At 49.8% G+C, this 18,576-nt stretch overlaps 1 protein-coding gene across 1 annotated transcript in view; it reads right to left on the bottom strand.

Annotated features, from left to right (window-relative positions):
- The window catches only part of LOC141167072 (uncharacterized), a 169,053-nt gene that overhangs the window by 26,497 nt on the left and 123,980 nt on the right, over window positions 1–18,576 (bottom strand). The window contains exon 7 of the mRNA XM_073654412.1: window positions 3,396–3,467. Within this exon, the coding sequence (XP_073510513.1) occupies window positions 3,396–3,467 (72 nt within the window). The remainder of the gene's footprint in view (window positions 1–3,395; window positions 3,468–18,576) is intronic.

Here is an 18,576-nt window from a genome sequence, read left to right as displayed (position 1 = left end):
GGGCGCAGGATGGCAGCAGCACATGACAGGATGGGGGCGCAGGATAGCAGCAAATGACAGGATGGGGGCGCAGGATGGCAGCAGCATATGACAGGATGGGGGCATAGGATGGCAGCAGCACATGACAGGATGGGGGTGCAGGATGGCAGCAGCACATGACAGGATGAAGATCATATACCAATATTAATGCTCACCACCCGGGCATAGAACGAGTTCAATAGCTAGCATATATATATACAGTGGTGGCTAAAAGTATTGGCACCCCTGCAATTCTGTCAGATAATACTCAGTTTCTTCCTGAAAATGATTGCAATCACAAATTCTTTGGTATTATTATCTTCATTTACTTTGTCTTCAATGAAAAAACACAAAAAGAATTGTCCTAAAGCCAAATTGGATATAATTCCACACCAAAACTGAAAAAGGGGGTGGACAAAAGTATTGGCACTGTTTGAAAAATCATGTGATGCTTCTCTAATTCGTGTAATTAACAGCACCTGTAACTTACCTGTGGCACCTAACAGGTGTTGGCAATAACTAAATCACACTTGCAGCCAGTTAACATGGATTAAAGTTGACTCAACCTCTGTCCTGTGTCCTTGTGTGACCACATTGAGCATGGAGAAAAGAAAGTAGACCAAAGAACTGTCTGAGGACTTGAGAAACCAAATTGTGAGGAAGCATGAGCAATCTCAAGGCTACAAGTCCATCTCCAAAGACCTGAATGTTCCTGTGTCTTCCGTGCGCAGTGTCATCAAGAAGTGTAAAGCCCATGGCACTGTGGCTAACCTCCCTAGATGTGGACGGAAAAGAAAAATTGACGAGAGATTTCAACGCAAGATTGTGCGGATGGTGGATAAAGAACCTCGACTAACATCCAAGCAAGTTCAAGCTGCCCTGCAGTCCGAGGGTACAACAGTGTCAACCCGTACTATCCGTCGGCGTCTGAATGAAAAGGGACTGTATGGTAGGATACCCAGGAAGACCCCACTTCTTACCCCGAGACATAAAAAAGCCAGGCTGGAGTTTGCCAAAACTCACCTGAGAAAGCCTAAAACGTTTTGGAAGAATGTTCTCTGGTCAGATGAGACAAAAGTAGAGCTTTTTGGGAAAAAGCATCAACATAGAGTGTACAGGAAAAATAAAGAGGCATTCAAAGAAAAGAACACAGTCCCTACAGTCAAACATGGCGGAGGTTCCCTGATGTTTTGGGGTTGCTTTGCTGCCTCTGGCACTGGACTGCTTGACCGTGTGCATGGCATTATGAAGTCTGTAGACTACCAACAAATTTTGCAGCATAATGTAGGGCCCAGTGTGAGAAAGCTGGGTCTCCCTCAGATGTCATGGGTCTTCCAGCAGGACAATGACCCAAAACACACTTCCAAAAGCACTATAAAATGGTTTGCGAGAAAGCACTGGAGACTTCTAAGGTGGCCAGCAATGAGTCCAGACCTGAATCCCATAGAACACCTGTGGAGAGATCTCAAAATGGCAGTTTGGAGAAGGCACCCTTCAAATATCAGGGACCTGGAGCAGTTTGCCAAAGAAGAATGGTCTACAATTCCAGCAGAGCATTGTAAGAAACTCATTGATGGTTACCGGAAGCGGTTGTTCGCAGTTATTTTGGCTAAAGGTTGTGCAACCAAGTATTAGGCTGAGGGTGCCAATACTTTTGTCCGGCCCTTTTTTGGAGTTTTGTGTGAAATGATCAATGATTTGATTTTTGCTTCATTCTCTTTTGTGTTTTTTCCTTGCAAGCAAATTAAATGAAGATAATAAGACCAAAGAATTTGTGATTGCAATCATTTACAGGAAGAAACTGAGTATTATCTGACAGAATTGCAGGGGTGCCAATACTTTTGGCCACCACTGTATACATATATATCTACTACAGACTCACAGTACACAGTATTCCTATGTCAGTGGTAATGTAAGGAACATGTGACAGCTTTGTCACCACTCTGGATGTGATGGTGAGTGGAGTGATCAGAGCTGCACTTCTACAGATGAGGACTCTGGATCGTTGCCTAGTGCTGGACTGAATGACTGAGGTCAGTGCTGGGGCAGATACTAACAGCCAAAGAGTGTGCAGTGGTTAGGCAGAGGGCGGAGTTGGGGCAGAAACTAACAGCCAATGAGTGTGCAGTGGGTAGGCAGAGGGCGGAGTTGGGGCAGAAACTAACAGCCAATGAGCATGCAGTGGGAAGGCAGAGGGCGGAGTTGGGGCAGAAACTAACAGCCAATGAGTGGGCAGTGGGCGGGCAGAGGGCGGTGCTGGGGCAGAAACTCACAGCCAATGAGTGTGCAGTGGGAAGGCAGAGGGCGGAGTTGGGGCAGAAACTAACTGCCAATGAGTGGGCAGTGGGCGGGCAGAGGGCGGTGCTGGGGCAGATACTAACAGCCAATGAGCATGCAGTGGGAAGGCAGAGGGCGGAGTTGGGGCAGAAACTAACAGCCAATGAGTGGGCAGAGGGCGGTGCTGGGGCAGAAACTCACAGCCAATGAGTGGGCAGTGGGCGGGCAGAGTGCGGTGTTGGGGCAGAAACTAAGAGCCAATGAGTGTGCAGTGGGCGGGCAGAGGGCGGAGTTGGGGCAGAAACTAAAAGCCAATGAGTGTGCAGTGGGCAGGCAGAGAGCGGTGCTGGGGCAGAAACTAACAGCCAATGAGTGTGCAGTGGGCGGGCAGAGCGCGGTGCTGGGGCAGATACTAACAGCCAATTAGCGTGCAGTGGGCAGGTAGAGGGCGGAGTTGGGGCAGATACTAAAAGCCAATGAGTGTGCAATGGGCGGGCAGAGAGCGGTGCTGGGGCAGAAACTAACAGCCAATGAGTGTGCAGTGGGCAGGGAGAGGGCGGATCTGGATACTCAGGTCGGGAGTGGGGCTACCTTTGACTGTGGCTTAAAAAAAAAGCTGCGGAGAGCTGCCTAGTCTGGAGAGTTGCATGTAAACAAACTGGGTCAAGGGAATGAAGTGAAATTCAGGAGGAAGGAAAGGTCGAAAGAAAAAACAAAATGTATAGGGGGTGTTATATATTACAATACAGCACAGATTAGCTTAACATTTTGGGGGGAATTTTGGGATCAGACAACTTCATTAAGTCCCTGAGTGGGAGCTCTTTATTAAATGTAGTGTGGTGGAAATTTTCTGGTGTAACCTGTTGCCCATTAGCCTGAGCTAAGGTCTGTGCCGAGGTGTCTGTGTGGGTGATAAAATGCTTTTTGACTTGTTTAGGGCATGGAAAGCAATATATTATTCAGGGATTAAAAGTGTACCAAAGCGAGAAACTATGTGTCATGCCTCGCCCCCGAGGAACTAACACTATAGGAGATATAGTGGATCAATTTTGGCCAGAGTTTTCCTTCAAAGATCATCTCTCCTCAAACACATCACTTACCTTCTTCACTTTCCAGATTGTCAGTCTCTGAAACATTGAATTCATCAGAAATGCAATTCCTAATTGGCACATCTGCAGTAAATAAAAAAAAATATTAATACATCTGTCCACCTACAGAATAATAATAATTTTATTTATATAGAGCTAACATATTCCGCAGCACTTTACAATTAAGCGAGGACATGTACAGACAATGAAGGCAATACAAGGTGACACATAATTCACCAGTTACAGGAGGAGTGAGGGTCCTGTTCAGGGGCGTACAGTACATAGAGGCAGCCCACGCAGCTGCTATGGGGGGGCCCAGTGAGACCGAGGAGCCCGATGTGAAACAACATCAGACCCCTCCATTTGGCATCACAATCTCAACAGTATCTGCATCCTAAAGATAAAATTACTGTTGAAAACAAACAGTCTCGTTCAGAACATCCAGAGGTTCGGAGGGCCGGAGTCAGAACCCACCTCTAGCTGCACTGTGTCCTGTGTGTCCGGCAGCGCAGAGGATGCCTCAGTGTCTCTGTAAGTGCAGGAGATGAGGCATCCCACCAGCTCCGGCCTGCAGCTCCAGCTGAGGGGCTGCTCCCAGCATGGCCTCTGCTCTCCCTGCCTCCCCTGCTCTCCCTGCCTCCCCTGCTTCCCCTGCTCTCCCAGCTTCCCCTGCTCTCCCTGCTTTCCCTGCTCTCCCTGCTTCCCCTGCACTCCCTGCCTCCCCTTCTCTCCCTGCCTTCCCTGCTCTCCCTGCTTCCCCTGCTCTCCCTGCTTCCCCTGCTCTCTCTGACTTCCCTGCTCTCCCTGCCTCCCCTGCTCTCCCTGCCTCCCGTGCTCTCCCTGCCTCCTGTGCTCTCCCTGCTTCCCCTGCTCTCCCTGCCTTCCCTGCGCTCCCTGCCTCCCCTGCTCTCCCTGCTTCTCCTGCTCTCCCTGCTTCCCCTGCTCTCTCTACCTTCCCTGCTCTCCCTGCCTCCCCTGCTCTCCCTTCCCTGCTCTCCCTGCCACCCCTGCTCTCCTTGCTTCTCCTGCTCTCCCTGCCTCCCCTGCTCTCCCTGTCTTCCCTGCTCTCCCTGCCTCCCCTGCTCTCCCTGCTTCTCCTGCTCTCCCTGCTTCCCCTGCTCTCTCTACCTTCCCTGCTCTCCCTGCCTCCCCTGCTCTCCCTTCCTTCCCTGCTCTCCCTGCCTCCCCTGCTCTCCCTGCTTCTCCTGCTCTCCCTGCCTCCCCTGCTCTCCCTGCCTCCCCTGCTCTCCCTGCCTCCCATGCTCTCTCTGCCTCCCCTGCTCCTCTCTCCCCCTCCTGCCTTCAGCCCTGCAATTTGCAAGAACACTCTGCAATCGGGCCCTGGGAGATGGGAGGCTGCACCAGAGAAATGCGTCATGTGGCATCATCTGTAGAGAGGGTAAGTCCATGTGTAATGTGTATGTGTGTATATAAGTGTATGCATATGTATGTATATATATGTGTGTGTGTGTGTGTGTGTATGCATATGTGTGTGTATATACTGTGTGTGTGTGTGTGTGTGCATATATGTGTGTGTATATATGTGTCTGTGTGCATATGTCTGTGTGTATGCATATGTGTGTATACATATGTGTGTATATATATATACAGTTAGGTCCATATATATTTGGACAGAGACAACATTTTTCTAATTTTGGTTCTAGACATTACCACAATGAATTTTAAACAAAACAATTCAGATGCAGTTGAAGTTCAGACTTTCAGCTTTCATTTGAGGGTATCCACATTAAAATTGGATGAAGGGTTTAGGAGTTTCAGCTCCTTAACATGTGCCACCCTGTTTTTAAAGGGACCAAAAGTAATTGGACAGATTAAATAATTGTAAATAAAATGTTCATTTCTAGTACTTGGTTGAAAACCCTTTGTTGGCAATGACTGCCTGAAGTCTTGAACTCATGGACATCACCAGACGCTGTGTTTCCTCCTTTTTGATGCTCTGCCAGGCCTTCACTGCGGTGGTTTTCAGTTGCTGTTTGTTTGTGGGCCTTTCTGTCTGAAGTTTAGTCTTTAACAAGTGAAATGCATGTTCAATTGGGTTGAGATCAGGTGACTGACTTGGCCATTCAAGAATATTCCACTTCTTTGCCTTAATAAACTCCTGGGTTGCTTTGGCTTTATGTTTTGGGTCATTGTCCATCTGTAGTATGAAACGACGACCAATCAGTTTGGCTGCATTTGGCTGGATCTGAGCACACAGTATGGCTCTGAATACATCAGAATTCATTCAGCTGCTTCTGTCCTTTGTCACATCATCAATAAACACTAGTGACCCAGTGCCACTGGCAGCCATGCATGCCCGCGCCATCACACTGCCTCCGCCATGTTTTACAAATGATGTGGTATGCTGTGGATCATGAGCTGTATCACGCCTTCGCCATACTTGTCTCTTTCCATCATTCTGGTAGAGGTTGATCTTGGTTTCATCTGTCCAAAGAATGTTCTTCCAGAACTGTGCTGGCTTTTTTAGACGTTTTTTAGCAAAGTCCAGTATAGCGTTTTTATTCTTGATGCTTATGAGTGGCTTGCACCGTGCAGTGAACCCTCTGTATTTACTTTCATGCAGTCTTCTCTTTATGGTAGATTTGGATATTGATACGCCTACCTCCTGGAGAGTGTTGTTCACTTGGTTGGCTGTTGTGAAGGGGTTTCTCTTCACCATGGAGATTACTCTGCGATCATCCACCACTGTTGTCTTCCGTGGGCACCCAGGTCTTTTTGCATTGATGAGTTCACCAGTGCTTTATTTCTTTCTCAGGATGTACCAAACTGTAGATTTTGCCACTCCTAATATTGTAGCAATTTCTTGGATGGGTTTTTTCTGTTTTTGCAGCTTAAGGATGGCTTGTTTCACCTGCATGGAGAACTCCTTTGACCGCATGTTTACTTCACAGCAAAACCTTCCAAATGCAAGCACTACACCTCAAATCAACTCCAGGCCTTTTATCTGCTTAATTGAGAATGACATAACGAAGGGATTGCCCACACCTGTCCATGAAATAGCCTTGGAGTCAATTGTCCAATTACTTTTGGTCCCTTTAAAAACAGGGTGGCACATGGAGCTGAAACTCCTAAACCCTTCATCCAATTTTAATGTGGATACCCTCAAATGAAAGCTGAAAGTCTGAACTTCAACTGCATCTGAATTGTTTTGTTTAAAATTCATTGTGGTAATGTCTAGAACCAAAATTAGAAAAATGTTGTCTCTGTCCAAATATATATGGACCTAACTGTATATATATGTGTGTGTGCATATATGCAGGGGTGTACCGCCAATGGCTGCAGGCCACGCCACTGCTATGGGACCCGTGAGCCGCACCACACTGGGCCCCGCTTCCGTCCGTTAGCACCCACACTGCCCGGCCGCTCGCCCACATAGAATGATGGTGGGAATGGAAATGTCTTCTGATGCTCCCTCCCCCATCATCGTTGCTCACACTGACAGTCAGAGGGGGGGCCCAGTACGAGCAATGATGACGGTGGAGGGAGCATCAGAAGACGTTTCCATTACCATCATTCTTACTCGACATATGATGTCATTACAGGGGGCCCGCTGCTTTGAGATGTCCAGCGCTTCACTCTGCATGCTGAGGGGACTGGAGCATTGGCTGAAACCTGGAGAGATGAGTATTGTATTTATTTTTTTTTAATCAGTGACTGGTGGCCATAATACAGTATGAGGAATGTATTATACGGCATGGAGGACCATTGCGGTGGATATACTGCATAGAGGACCATGGGGGTGCAGTATACTGTATGGAGAACTATAGGGAGTGCATTATACTGCATGGAAGACAATGGGGGTGCATTATAGTACATGGAGGACCATGGGGGTGCATTATACTACAAGGAGGACCATGAGGCTGCATTATACTGTATGGAGGACCACGGGGAGTGCAGTATACTGTATGGAGGACTATGGGAAGTGCAGTATACTGTATGGAGGACTATGGGTAGTGCAGTATACTGTATGGAGGACTATGGGGTGTGCAGTATACTGTATGGAGGACCATGGGAAATGCATTATACTGCATGGAGGACCACGGGGGTGCATTATACTGCATGGAGGACCACGGGGGTGCATAATACTGCATGGAGAACCACAAGGGTGCATTATACTGCATGGAGGACCACGGAGGTGCATTATACTGTATGGAGGACCATGGGGGTGCATTATGTTGTATGGAGGACCATAGTGGGCACATTATACTGTATGGAGGACGATGGTGGGCACATTAAAGTTTGTGGAGGACCATAGGGGTGCATTATACTGTATGGAGGATCATGGTGCATGCATTATATTTCATGGAGGACCATGGGGAGTGCATTATATTCCATGGAGGAAAATGGGGAGTGCATTATATTCTATGGAGGACCATGGGGAGTGCATTATACTATATGGAGGATTATGGGGGGTGTATTATACTATATGGAGGATTATGGGAGTGCATTATAGTTTATGGAGGATTATGGGGAGAGCATTATACTATATGGAGGATTATGGGGTGCATTAAACTATATGGAGGATTATGGGGGCTGCATTATACTATATGGAATGCTATGTGGGGCCATTATAATATGTAGGGGTCCCATGTACTGTATGCAAGCAATTATACAGTGTAAAAGTTTGTGTGGGGTCCTTCATACTGTGTGGGGGCGATTATACTGTTTGGAGGGCTTTGTGAGGGCAATTATACTGTTTGGAGGGCTAGTGCGGGCCATTATATTGTATGGTGAGGTGTGGGGGCCATACATATACTGTATGTGGACCCATTTATACTGCATGGAGGGCTGTGTGGGGGTCACAGTTGGGTGATTATACTGTGTTGGGGTCTCCATACTTTGCCTTGGGAGTTGAGGTGGGGTACAGTAGGGTCATTATACTGTGCATGTGGTGGAATTCACCATGGGGGTATCATACTGTGTTTAGGGGGCACTTTTGTTTGCATAATACTTTATGGGGGCAATAAAAGAGGAATCTAGGACTTCAGCAGGAGGAAAATTACTATGTAAAGGCTGGAATGTTGTGAGATCTGCTCTTCTGTGATCCGACAATTATTTAATTGTTTTTTTTTGGGGGGGAGGGGTCAATTAGAACTTCTGCTATGGGACCCCATGATTTCTATGTACGCCCCTGGTCCTGCTGTTCACAAGCTACAATCTATAAGGTAATAGGGGTGCACAATAGGTGGAAAGTGCTTGTAATATACGGTCAGGCCATTGTTACGCTCACGCCCGGACTGATTGGCGTGAGCGTGGTTAGTGGTCCCACTGGGCCACGAACCGAGGAGTGCCTGGAGGGGCATGACTAGGGGCCTCGCCAGATCCGACCACGAACACACGGCAGCTTAATTGACTCCGTGGTCCGAGGAGGGACATGGGAGGTGGCCCAGGTGCTACTCCAGTTCAGACCCCGGTCACAGCTGTTGACCCACACCGGGGAATGCAGGAACGGGCAGGTTAGGCTGGTATGCAGACAGGTGGGTACTGGCAGGCACGGCTGGTATGTAGACAGGTGGGTACTGGCAGGCTCGGCTGGTATGCAGACAGGTGGGTACTGGCAGGCACGGCAGGTATGCAGACAGGCGGGTACAGGCAGGCATGGCAGGTATGCAGACCGGCGGGTACTGGCAGGCACGGCAGGTATGCAGACAGGCCGATACTGGCTAGATAGGGACCAGTACAGACTGGGATACAGGAACAGAGCCGCAGGTGCGGTGGACAAGCAGAGCCGCAGGCGCGGAGGACAAGCAGAGCAGAACCGCAGGTGCGGAGGACAAGCAGAGCAGAGCAGAACCGCAGGCGCGGAGGACAAGCGGAGCAGAGCAGAATCACAGGTGCGGAGGACAAGCGGGGCAGAGCAGAGCAGTACCGCAGGCGCGGAGGACATGCGGAGCAGAACAGCGCAGAACCACAGGCGCGGAGGACAAGCAGAGCAGCGCAGAACTGCAGGCGCGGAGGACAAGCGGAGCAGAGCAGAACCGCAGGTACGGAGGACAAGCAGATCAGAACCGCAGGCGTGGAGGACAAGCGGAGCAGAGTGGAACCGCAGGCGCGGAGGAGAAGCGGAGCAGAGCAGAGCGGAACTGCAGGTGCGGAGGACAATCGGAGCAGAGCGGAACCGCAGGTACGGAGGACGAGCAGAGCAGAGCGGAACCGCAGGTGCAGAGGACAAGCGGAGCAGAGCAGAGCAAAACCGCAGATGCAGGCAGACAGGACAGGGCTCTGTTCACATGGAACAGACTGGGAAACACAGCAAGATAGCTAGAACACAGGAGGTAGATATGGAGGCAGGGAAACGGGACAAGCAGAACCAGATACACACAAGGTACTTGTAATGAAGTAGCGAGTGGACACAAAACTCACAAACAGAAGTACAGAGACAACGAGTTGGCGTTAGGTGCAGGTTCAGACACTGCAGGAAAAGGAAAGGATCGGACATAGAGACAAACAGGGAACTGGCTAAGACACAGTTCAGACAGGAACTGCACCTGGAAAAAGATACAGGAACGAGCCTGGGTACTCAGCCCCCAGGGTGGCGGAAACAGACTAGAAGTCACAGATACAGGAAACGGGCCTGGGTACTCAGTCCCCAGGGTGGCGAAAACAGACAAGATACTGCACAGAACACACTGAAAGAAATCGTTGCTCAGGAACCTCCTACTGGGTGGAGGGGGTTTAAGTATCCAGTGACTCACAGCAATAGGCTGGGGACGCATTAGGACTGTGCACACTGTAGCTTTAAGAATCAGAAAGTAACAGAACCGCCGCCCTAAGCAATCAGACAAGAGACATGTGTGACACCCTGTGGCTGCAGGCTGTCACAGAACTCCTTGGTGTTGCACAAACGGATTCTCCCCAGTGGCCTCAATACATGGAGACATCTCCACCCAAGTCCACTAGATGGAGCCCTGTCAGGTATATATATACTGGGGGGTGGAGTTCAGGAGTCAGTCAGTGGGAAGCAGTGAGTGTGACACGATGCTGCAGCTCCAGACAAGCTGAAGTCTGTGTGGCTAAAAGCCAGGCTAGGCCCAAGCTGCGGGCTAGTCTGGCTAGTGGAGAGCCTAGAGTGGGTTAGAAGGCAAGGAGAAGAGAAGAGCCATGAGGGACAGAGGAACCACAGAGGGTTCGTCCCCTGATGCAAGCCGGGCACCGGGCCCGAGCCTATTGGGACCTCCATGCCCAGTAGGAAATCCGGCATACTGAGGAGGATTTCATATCCCTCAGTCCACCCGTGAATACCGCACATTTAGAGGACTAGGTACAACGAAGGCCCCAGCATCCAGGGATAGTGGTAACCAGTGGGAAAGCCCTCGCCGCCAAGCAGGACAGGTGAGAGAAACATCGAGGGAGCAAGACCCTGTTCCAGGCAGGTCAGAAGCTCCAGGAAGAGAGACAGGAAGATACAGAAAGGAGGCCTTACACCCGCTTACTGGGGAGCAAGTCCAGAAGTGCACACCACCTACAAGTACCCCGGACCATACCTGCCTACCATCTGCAGTAAAGGTACTGAAACTAGCCTCGGTGTGTGTGTCTGTTCTTCTTCTGACCCGGCTGGGTCCCCTCTCTCCTGCATCCCTTCACACTGCCCCGGGGGCCCGCTCCGCCTGTGGGGAGCAGAAACATCCCAGCTGCCATCCCATCACCCCCCGGAGGTCTGCAGCAGCGCTGGTAATCCTTACCAGTTACCACAGGTGGAGTCACAAACTATTTACTTTATTTTTTATTTCTATCCAAGTTCTAATCCCCTTTTTCAAGAGTGACCGCAGGGTACGGGCCCGGGAGCCGACCACCGCGACACCCCCAAAACCAGGCAAAGGCCCGGGTACCGAATCGTCCCCATCCCCTGGGCGCGTCACATGCACACAGCAAGTAATGGAGCAAAGTGTGCAGCCTGGACAGATAGGTAAGTTGGCGGTCTTGCTTGGTGGGAGATGGTAAGCCATGCCAGCATGCCGCCAGGGATGTGACAGTACCCCCACCCCCTTTACGCCTCCTCTTCTTCAAGCCTGCAAGGATTTTCTGCAGAGAATTTGGAGGCCAATCCTTCTCTTCAAGAAGATTACCTCTTGTGTTCACTAGAGGGATCGAGACTGGTCTCACCATCTTGGTGACTGGGATGCTTCCTCCCATCGAGACATCCTCAGCATCAGATGATGTGGGCGAAGTACCAGGAACAGGACACAGGAAAGTCTCTCTCCATTTGTTAGCACCCCAAAGGATTCACGGGACAACTCGAGATCCTCCACCAGGTTGAAGGGGTGCAGAGACTCAGGAGTAACCATCGCCTTGACGTACACTTTGCCAAGCTTACTGGATGAAGTGGGCGAAGTACCAGGTATAGGGTGTAGGAAAGTCTCTCTCCATTTGTAGCACCCCGGAGGATTCAAGAGACAACTAGAGGTCCTCCGCCTGGTTGGAGGGGTGCAGAGACTTGGAGGTAGCCACAGCCTTGATGGTCTTATTGCCAGATTTATTAGAGATGGAGGATCCTTGCTTTGAGACCATCTTCAGTCAGGTTTTTGAGATGACACATCAGCGAGGCGGGGCGGTACCTGAAGCCAGATCATTCGTACAATCGTCGAGACTGTGTGGGGACATTGCCTCCACTTCCCTTCCTTTGGAGACTTCAGCGCTCAGCGAGTCAGCGACTAGCAGATCTGGTGAAGAGAAGAAGACATTGCTGACTGTCCTGAAGGTATGGGGACTGGACACCCCTTGTACCTCAGCAGTCCCCCAGAAAACACCATGCAGGATCTCCAGACCTGAGCAGGCACTAGATCTCTCGGCTCTGGACGACCTGAGGGTAAACCAGACAGCACATGGAATGTGAACTTCTTCATGTGTAATGCTCCAATCTGGAGCTTAATTTGTACAGACATATTTTGACGGATTCTTAGTAGGGCTCGTCCTTCCGCTGACAATGCCCAAACCGGATTCTGGAGTTGTCGGACGGGAATCAGACACCGATTCTTCAAGGCTTTAAGCCCGAAACTTCCGGTTAATCCGAGGCCTTCACTTGCCACGGAGACAGTCATGGTCATCTGTCGAGAGGAAACACTAACGCCAAGTGCAGCCTCTCCTACAGGCGCTGAGGACAAGCGGAGCAGAGCAGAGCAGAACCGCAGGCACGGAGGACAAGCAGAGCAGAGCAAAACCGCAGGCGCGGAGGACAAGCGGAGCAGAGCAGAGCAGAACTGCAGGCACGGCGGACAAGTGGAGCAGAGCAGAACCACAGGCACGGAGGACAAGCGGAGCAGAGCAGAACCGCAGGAGCGGAGGACAAGCAGAGCAAAGCAGAGCAGAACTGCAGGTGCGGAGGATAAGCGAAGCAGAGCGGAACCGCAGGCGCGGAGGACAAGCGGAGCAGAGCAGAACCGCAGGTACGGAGGATGAGCGGAGCAGAGCGGAACCACAGGTGCGGAGGACAAGCGGAGCAGAGCAGAGCGGAACCGCAGATGCAGGCAGAAAGGACAGGTCTCTGTTCACATGGAACAGACTGGGAAACACAGGAAAATAGCTAGAACACAGGAGGTAAATACGGAGGCAGGGAAACGAGCAGAACCAGATACATACAAGGTACTTGCAATGAAGTAGCGAGTGGAAACAAAACTCACAAACAGAAGTACAGAGACAACGAGTTGGAGTTAGGTGCAGGTTCAGAAACTGCAGGAAAAGGAAAGGATCGGACATAGAGACAAACAGGTAACGGGCTAGGACACAGTTCAGACAGGAACTGAACCTGCAACAAGATACAGGAACGAGCCTGGGCACTCAGCCCCCAGGGTGGCGGAAACAGACAAGATACAGGACAGGACCTGGCAACTCTGTTGCACAGAACACACTGAAAGAAAGCATTGCTCAGGAACCTCCTACTGGGTGGAGGGGGTTTAAGTATCCAGTGACTCACAGCAATAGGCTGGGGACGCATTAGGACTGCGCACACTGTAACTTTAAGAATCAGGAAGTAACAGAGCCGCCGCCCTAAGCAATCAGACAAGAGACATGCACACAGCAAGTAATGGAGCAAAGTGTGCAGCCTGGACAGGTAGGTAAGTTGGCGGTCTTGCATGGTGGGAGACGGTAAGCCATGCCAGCACGCCGCCAGGGATGTTACAGCCATCATTATAATAAATAGGGCATTTCATGTAAGCTGTTAGATCCGGTCAACAGCCAGTATCTGTATAAGTGCAGTTACCAAGTGCTATTGGGTGCATGGAGGTTGTGGAGACAGATGACTAAAAGAGACCATTTTCTGAGAAAAATTAAGAAAAAAGAAACAGGGAAGACTTAGATTAGCGAAGTGAGGTGATAGAGATGTCTAAAGATATGTGTTTTTAAAGCACGCTTAAAAATGTGGAGGCTAGGTAACAATTGGATTGTCCGGGGTAGTGCATTCCAGAAAACTGGTGCATCACGAGAGAAGACTTGAAGATGGAATCGGCAGGTTCGGGTTATGGAGTATGTTAGTCTTAGATCAGTTGCGATGCAGAGAGCACGGGTAGGATGATAGACAGAAATGAGGGATGATATATAGGGTGGTGCAGAACTGTGGAGAGCTTTGTGGGTGAGAGCGATGAGATTGTATTGTATTCTGTAGCAAATAGGCAATCAGTGCAATAACTGGCACGAGGTGATGGCATCGGTGAAGAGGCTGGACAAAAATACGACCCAGTAAAATCAAGGCAACTTCCTCAGCATGATCTTGACATGTTCCTGTAATTCAGAAGTACATGATATGATATAACTAACAACAAGGCATGAGTTTGGGCTCCAAGCAATTCCAAAAAGAGCAATAGACAGTACATAAGTCCTTTTTATACCACAAAAGCTGTGTATAATTAGTATACTGGTTCATGCCGGCACATAACCAACCACACAGAACAGGAGATCTGGGAACTATTTCATATATACACCCTTATATCTTGTCTGTTGGCTAAAGGATATAGCACTAACTATGGATCACAATGTAACTTACCTTTAGTGTAAATCTGGTTAAGGTGCAATATCACACACAACCTGTAAACAAGTGTGTTGCTATTCTGGTTTTAGGGTAGCCACTTTAGGCCAATCTTTCTTAAAGAGGGAGGGGGCCATTAGAAAAGATAATGAGACTAGCTTGAAGATGAGTTCTTTCTCTCCAGGGGGCCCATAACAGCTACACACGATTGAGTGACAACAACATAACTTTTGAAATAAAGTTTTTGGGAACGAGAAGTGGTCAATGTATTTTTTTAACTTATTAATAGTGTTGAGCCACCCCCGTAGTGTTCGAGTTCGGTTCGGTTCGTCGAACACCCGTGTGTTCGCCGAACTGTTCGTCGAACTGTTCGTCGAACACCTTCGAACACCGTTAAAACCAATGGCAGGCAAACAAAAACACATAGAAACACATAGAAAACACCTTCAAAGGTGTCCAAAAGCTGACAAACTGCTCAGAAGACACAACTAACACATGGAAAAGTGACAAGTACATATAGTCATGCGAAAAGAAAAGAGGTGGAGGAGTAAAAGGAGGGGGAGACACAGATATAGGCATGTCATGCCCTTCTAAAATCCAAAAAGTGAGAAGCCGAGACGGCCAGTCCGCTCCTGCCCGTGCCACCTCCGTGTCGCCGGGTTTGTGCCAGAGCCGCGGTGAACCCTGACGGCCAGCCCCCCTCTCCCAATACTGGTGCCTGTCCGCTGGTGGGTCGAGAGAGCCCCCCTGTGGTGGAGGCAGCTCTAAGCTTTTTAATTTAAATTGTCCCTCTAATTTGAATGAATACACTTTAAATCCATTTACAAGGATCTATTGGAGGGCAAGTCTCATGCCAGCAGCCGCGTAATTCCAGCTCCAGTAGCGTCCACTAAAGCTGCTGCAGTTAAAAAGCTTTTATAAGGATCGAGCTCGGCTGTCCACCGCAAGGCATCCTAGTGCCAGTCCCAGCCCCTATGCCTTGGGGTGCCTCCTGATGCTCTTCACTGAGTATCCCGTGGTCCCGAAGCATTTCCTTTGAAAAAATTAAGTGTCCAAACTACAGGTGGTGTAGCTTGCTTAACAGCCGGGATAATCCGCTGACTAGCAGACACTGCTACTAGGCACAAAATATTTCCTGGGCTAGATGCAGTTAAAAATTTGTAAGTAGATACTCTCGTTGGATGCTGAGAAAGCATTCCATAGAGTCTCCTGGCACGCCATATATGATTCTCTTAAAAAGCTTGGGGTAGGGGTCTAGGGGACCCTTTTATAGCCAAAATCACGGCCCTGTATCACAATACGTCACCTAGGCTGAAGATAAATGGAACTGTAGCACCGAGGGCTCGGTTGCTACAGACGTATTGCACCTCACCCAGAGGTGTGATATCTCACTCTCAGATAAGGATGGAGTGTGGATCAGGACCCGACACCTGCATGCATTACACCACATTGCCGTGGGGCAGGGCGACCAATATGCCCCTGAGATGGGCACGACAGTCCCTGTCCCTGGCTGGAGTGGGGGGAGGGAACACTGAGGAAGGGGAACCCTGCAGTGCAGGAGCAGGGAGGAAGCAGTTCCTGGGTGCATTGAGAAGGGAGTATAAAAGGTGGGCACCATCTTAGTTCAGTGCAGAGAAGTCTGAGCAGAAGTGGCAGGGAGCAGGGGCTCTGCATGAGCTCTGCTCCGGAGGCGGGCCTAGTAACAGAGGCCCAGGCCTGCAAGAGGGAGAAGGAAGGAAGAGGAGCGGAGAAGGCTCCAGGAACGAGGAATGAAGGGATCCCAGGGGTGCGGACGGGTGAGTCGCCACCGCACGCCCGAATCCACCTGCGTGGAGGGGTCAGGCCAAAGGGGGAGACCGGTCCCCGAACTAGTGGAGGCAGGAAACGACCCTCAGCTAGAAACCGGAGGCTCTGACATTTTATGTGGCGCAGCCCCTTGCTCCACCTGCTAGGAAGGCACCACATAGGGTCAGGGAAACTGGCGCCAAGTTTACCAAGAGGAGGCCCGAGGCAGCCGGACAGAAGTGTTGGTAAGAAAGGCCAGACAAAGGACACACAAAGGGGGTCCTGTGAAGCGCTCCAAAGTTATCTGGGAGTTGTCTGAGCCCCTCACCTGGTGAGCACAGTACGACGTGGGCAGCCGTTACCTGCAGACGTGGTCTGGATAATAAGAACTGTGAGTAAAGGCCCTGAACTGCATCACTGACTCCGTGTCGTTACTGCTGCTGCCCTGCACCATCACCCCCATCCTCCGCATACACTGCCCTGAGGCTATACTCCTCCCGTGGGGAGTTATGCTACGCTCTGCTGCACCCACAACACCAGCCTTAGCGGTCTGCCCTGTAGCGGCGGTTCACTCTGACCGCAATCCACGGGTGGCGTAGTCGGACATTTAAACATCAAAACCACATAAATAGTTCCGCCACTGGTTTGACCGCCCTGAGCCACGGAACCGGATCGCCGCCACGAAGACTACAACCACCAGCATCCACCAAAAAGGGTCCGGCTCCGGGTGTCCCAAGGCCCAGGGGGTGCGTCAGAACATTTTCATCACCTTTCACAATCACCAATGGGACAAGGCAGGGATGTCCTCTGTCCCCTCTCTTATACATCCTAGTGACGGAGCACCTGCTCTCATCAATTCGCCATAACCCCAATATTAGGTGGATTGAGGTGGGAGGCACCGAGTACAAGTGCTCTCTATTTGCTGATGATGTCCTAGTATATATCACTCAATCACATATATCCATCCCTGCTGTTATGGCTGAAATAGATCACTTTGTTACATGGTAAAATTTTAAAATCAATGCAGCGAAGTCTGAGGCCCTCGATGTCTCCCTCCCTAAATCCATATAGGATTCCATCCAGTCCAACTTTCCCTTTGCCTGGCCCTCACAGGGTATCAAATACTTAGGAATTCCTATTCATAGAGACCTCTCCCATCTATGTTATCTTAATTTTGGGCCCTTTATTGAACAATTCCATACAGACCACGGTTGGCAAGTTAGAACTGTGAGATTCACTACGTGAACCACTGGTGTTTTGTGGAAAAGCACATGTACACCGCGTTCCAAATTATTATGCAAAAAGTGTTTAGGAGTGATAAGGGAAGAATTTGTTTGTTTGTCAGTTAAACTCATTGATGGTGATGTGTGTCAGGGCTCTTTATATCACTGTAAGCAATTGCAGACACCTGTGCTAATTAGTTTGGCAGGTGTGTCCAATGAAAGGCAAGACTACTTAAGAAGGCTGTCTCACATTATTAAGCAGCCTACATTTTCTGCCAAAATGGGAAAGAAAAAGGATGTGTCGGCTGCTGAGAAGCAACAAATTGTGGAGTGTTTAGGTCAAGGCATGACTACAATCAACATTGTGCGATGATCAGGATGAAGTGTCTTGGCAATCAAGAAGTATGTAGCTGATTCACAGTACACACGTGTGCGTGCTGATAAGGGCAAATTGAGGACTCTTTCCTACAGGCAATTACGTCAGGTTGAAAGAGCAGCGGCAAAAAAGCCTTGTCATAGCAGCAGACAAGTTTTTGAAGCTGCTTGTGCCTCCAACGTCCCCCGAACAACAAGATGCAGGGTCCTTCAGAGGTTTGCAGCTGTGCATACGCCATCCTGTCGACCTCCTCTATCCACTTCACACAAGCAGAAACGGCTCCAGTGGGCCAAACATTACATGAAGACTGATTTCAAAACTGTTTTGTTCACGGATGAGTGCCGTGCAGTGCTCGATGGTCCAGATGAATGGAGTGGAGGATGGCTGGTTGATGGACACCCCACGCAAACACGGCTACAGCGCCAACAAGGAGGAGGTGGAGTAATGTTTTGGGCTGGAATCATGGGGAGAGAGATTGTCGGCCCCTTTAGGATCCCTGAAGGCGCTAAAGATGAACTCCATAATGTATGTGGATTTTCTCAAACAGCACTTCCTGCCATGGTTCAAGAAGAAGAACCGTGTATTTCACAGCAAGATCATTTTTCTGCATGATAATGCACCATCTCATGCTGCACATAAAACATCTGCATCTCTGGCTGATATGGGCATAAAAGGGGACAAACTTATGGTGTGACCCCCATGCTCCCCTGACCTCTACCCCATTCAGAACCTTTGGAGCATCATTAAAAGGAGTGTCTATGATGGCGGGAGGCAGTTCACATCTAAGCAACAGCTGTGGGAGAGTATTCTGTCCTCATGCAAAACAAT

Source organism: Phyllobates terribilis, unplaced genomic scaffold, assembly GCF_046119375.1.
Source record: "Phyllobates terribilis strain yellow unplaced genomic scaffold, ASM4611937v1 Scaffold_11__3_contigs__length_659146591, whole genome shotgun sequence".
In the NCBI taxonomy this organism is placed as follows: Eukaryota; Metazoa; Chordata; class Amphibia; order Anura; family Dendrobatidae; genus Phyllobates; species Phyllobates terribilis.
This window is presented reverse-complemented; position numbering and strand designations above follow the sequence as displayed.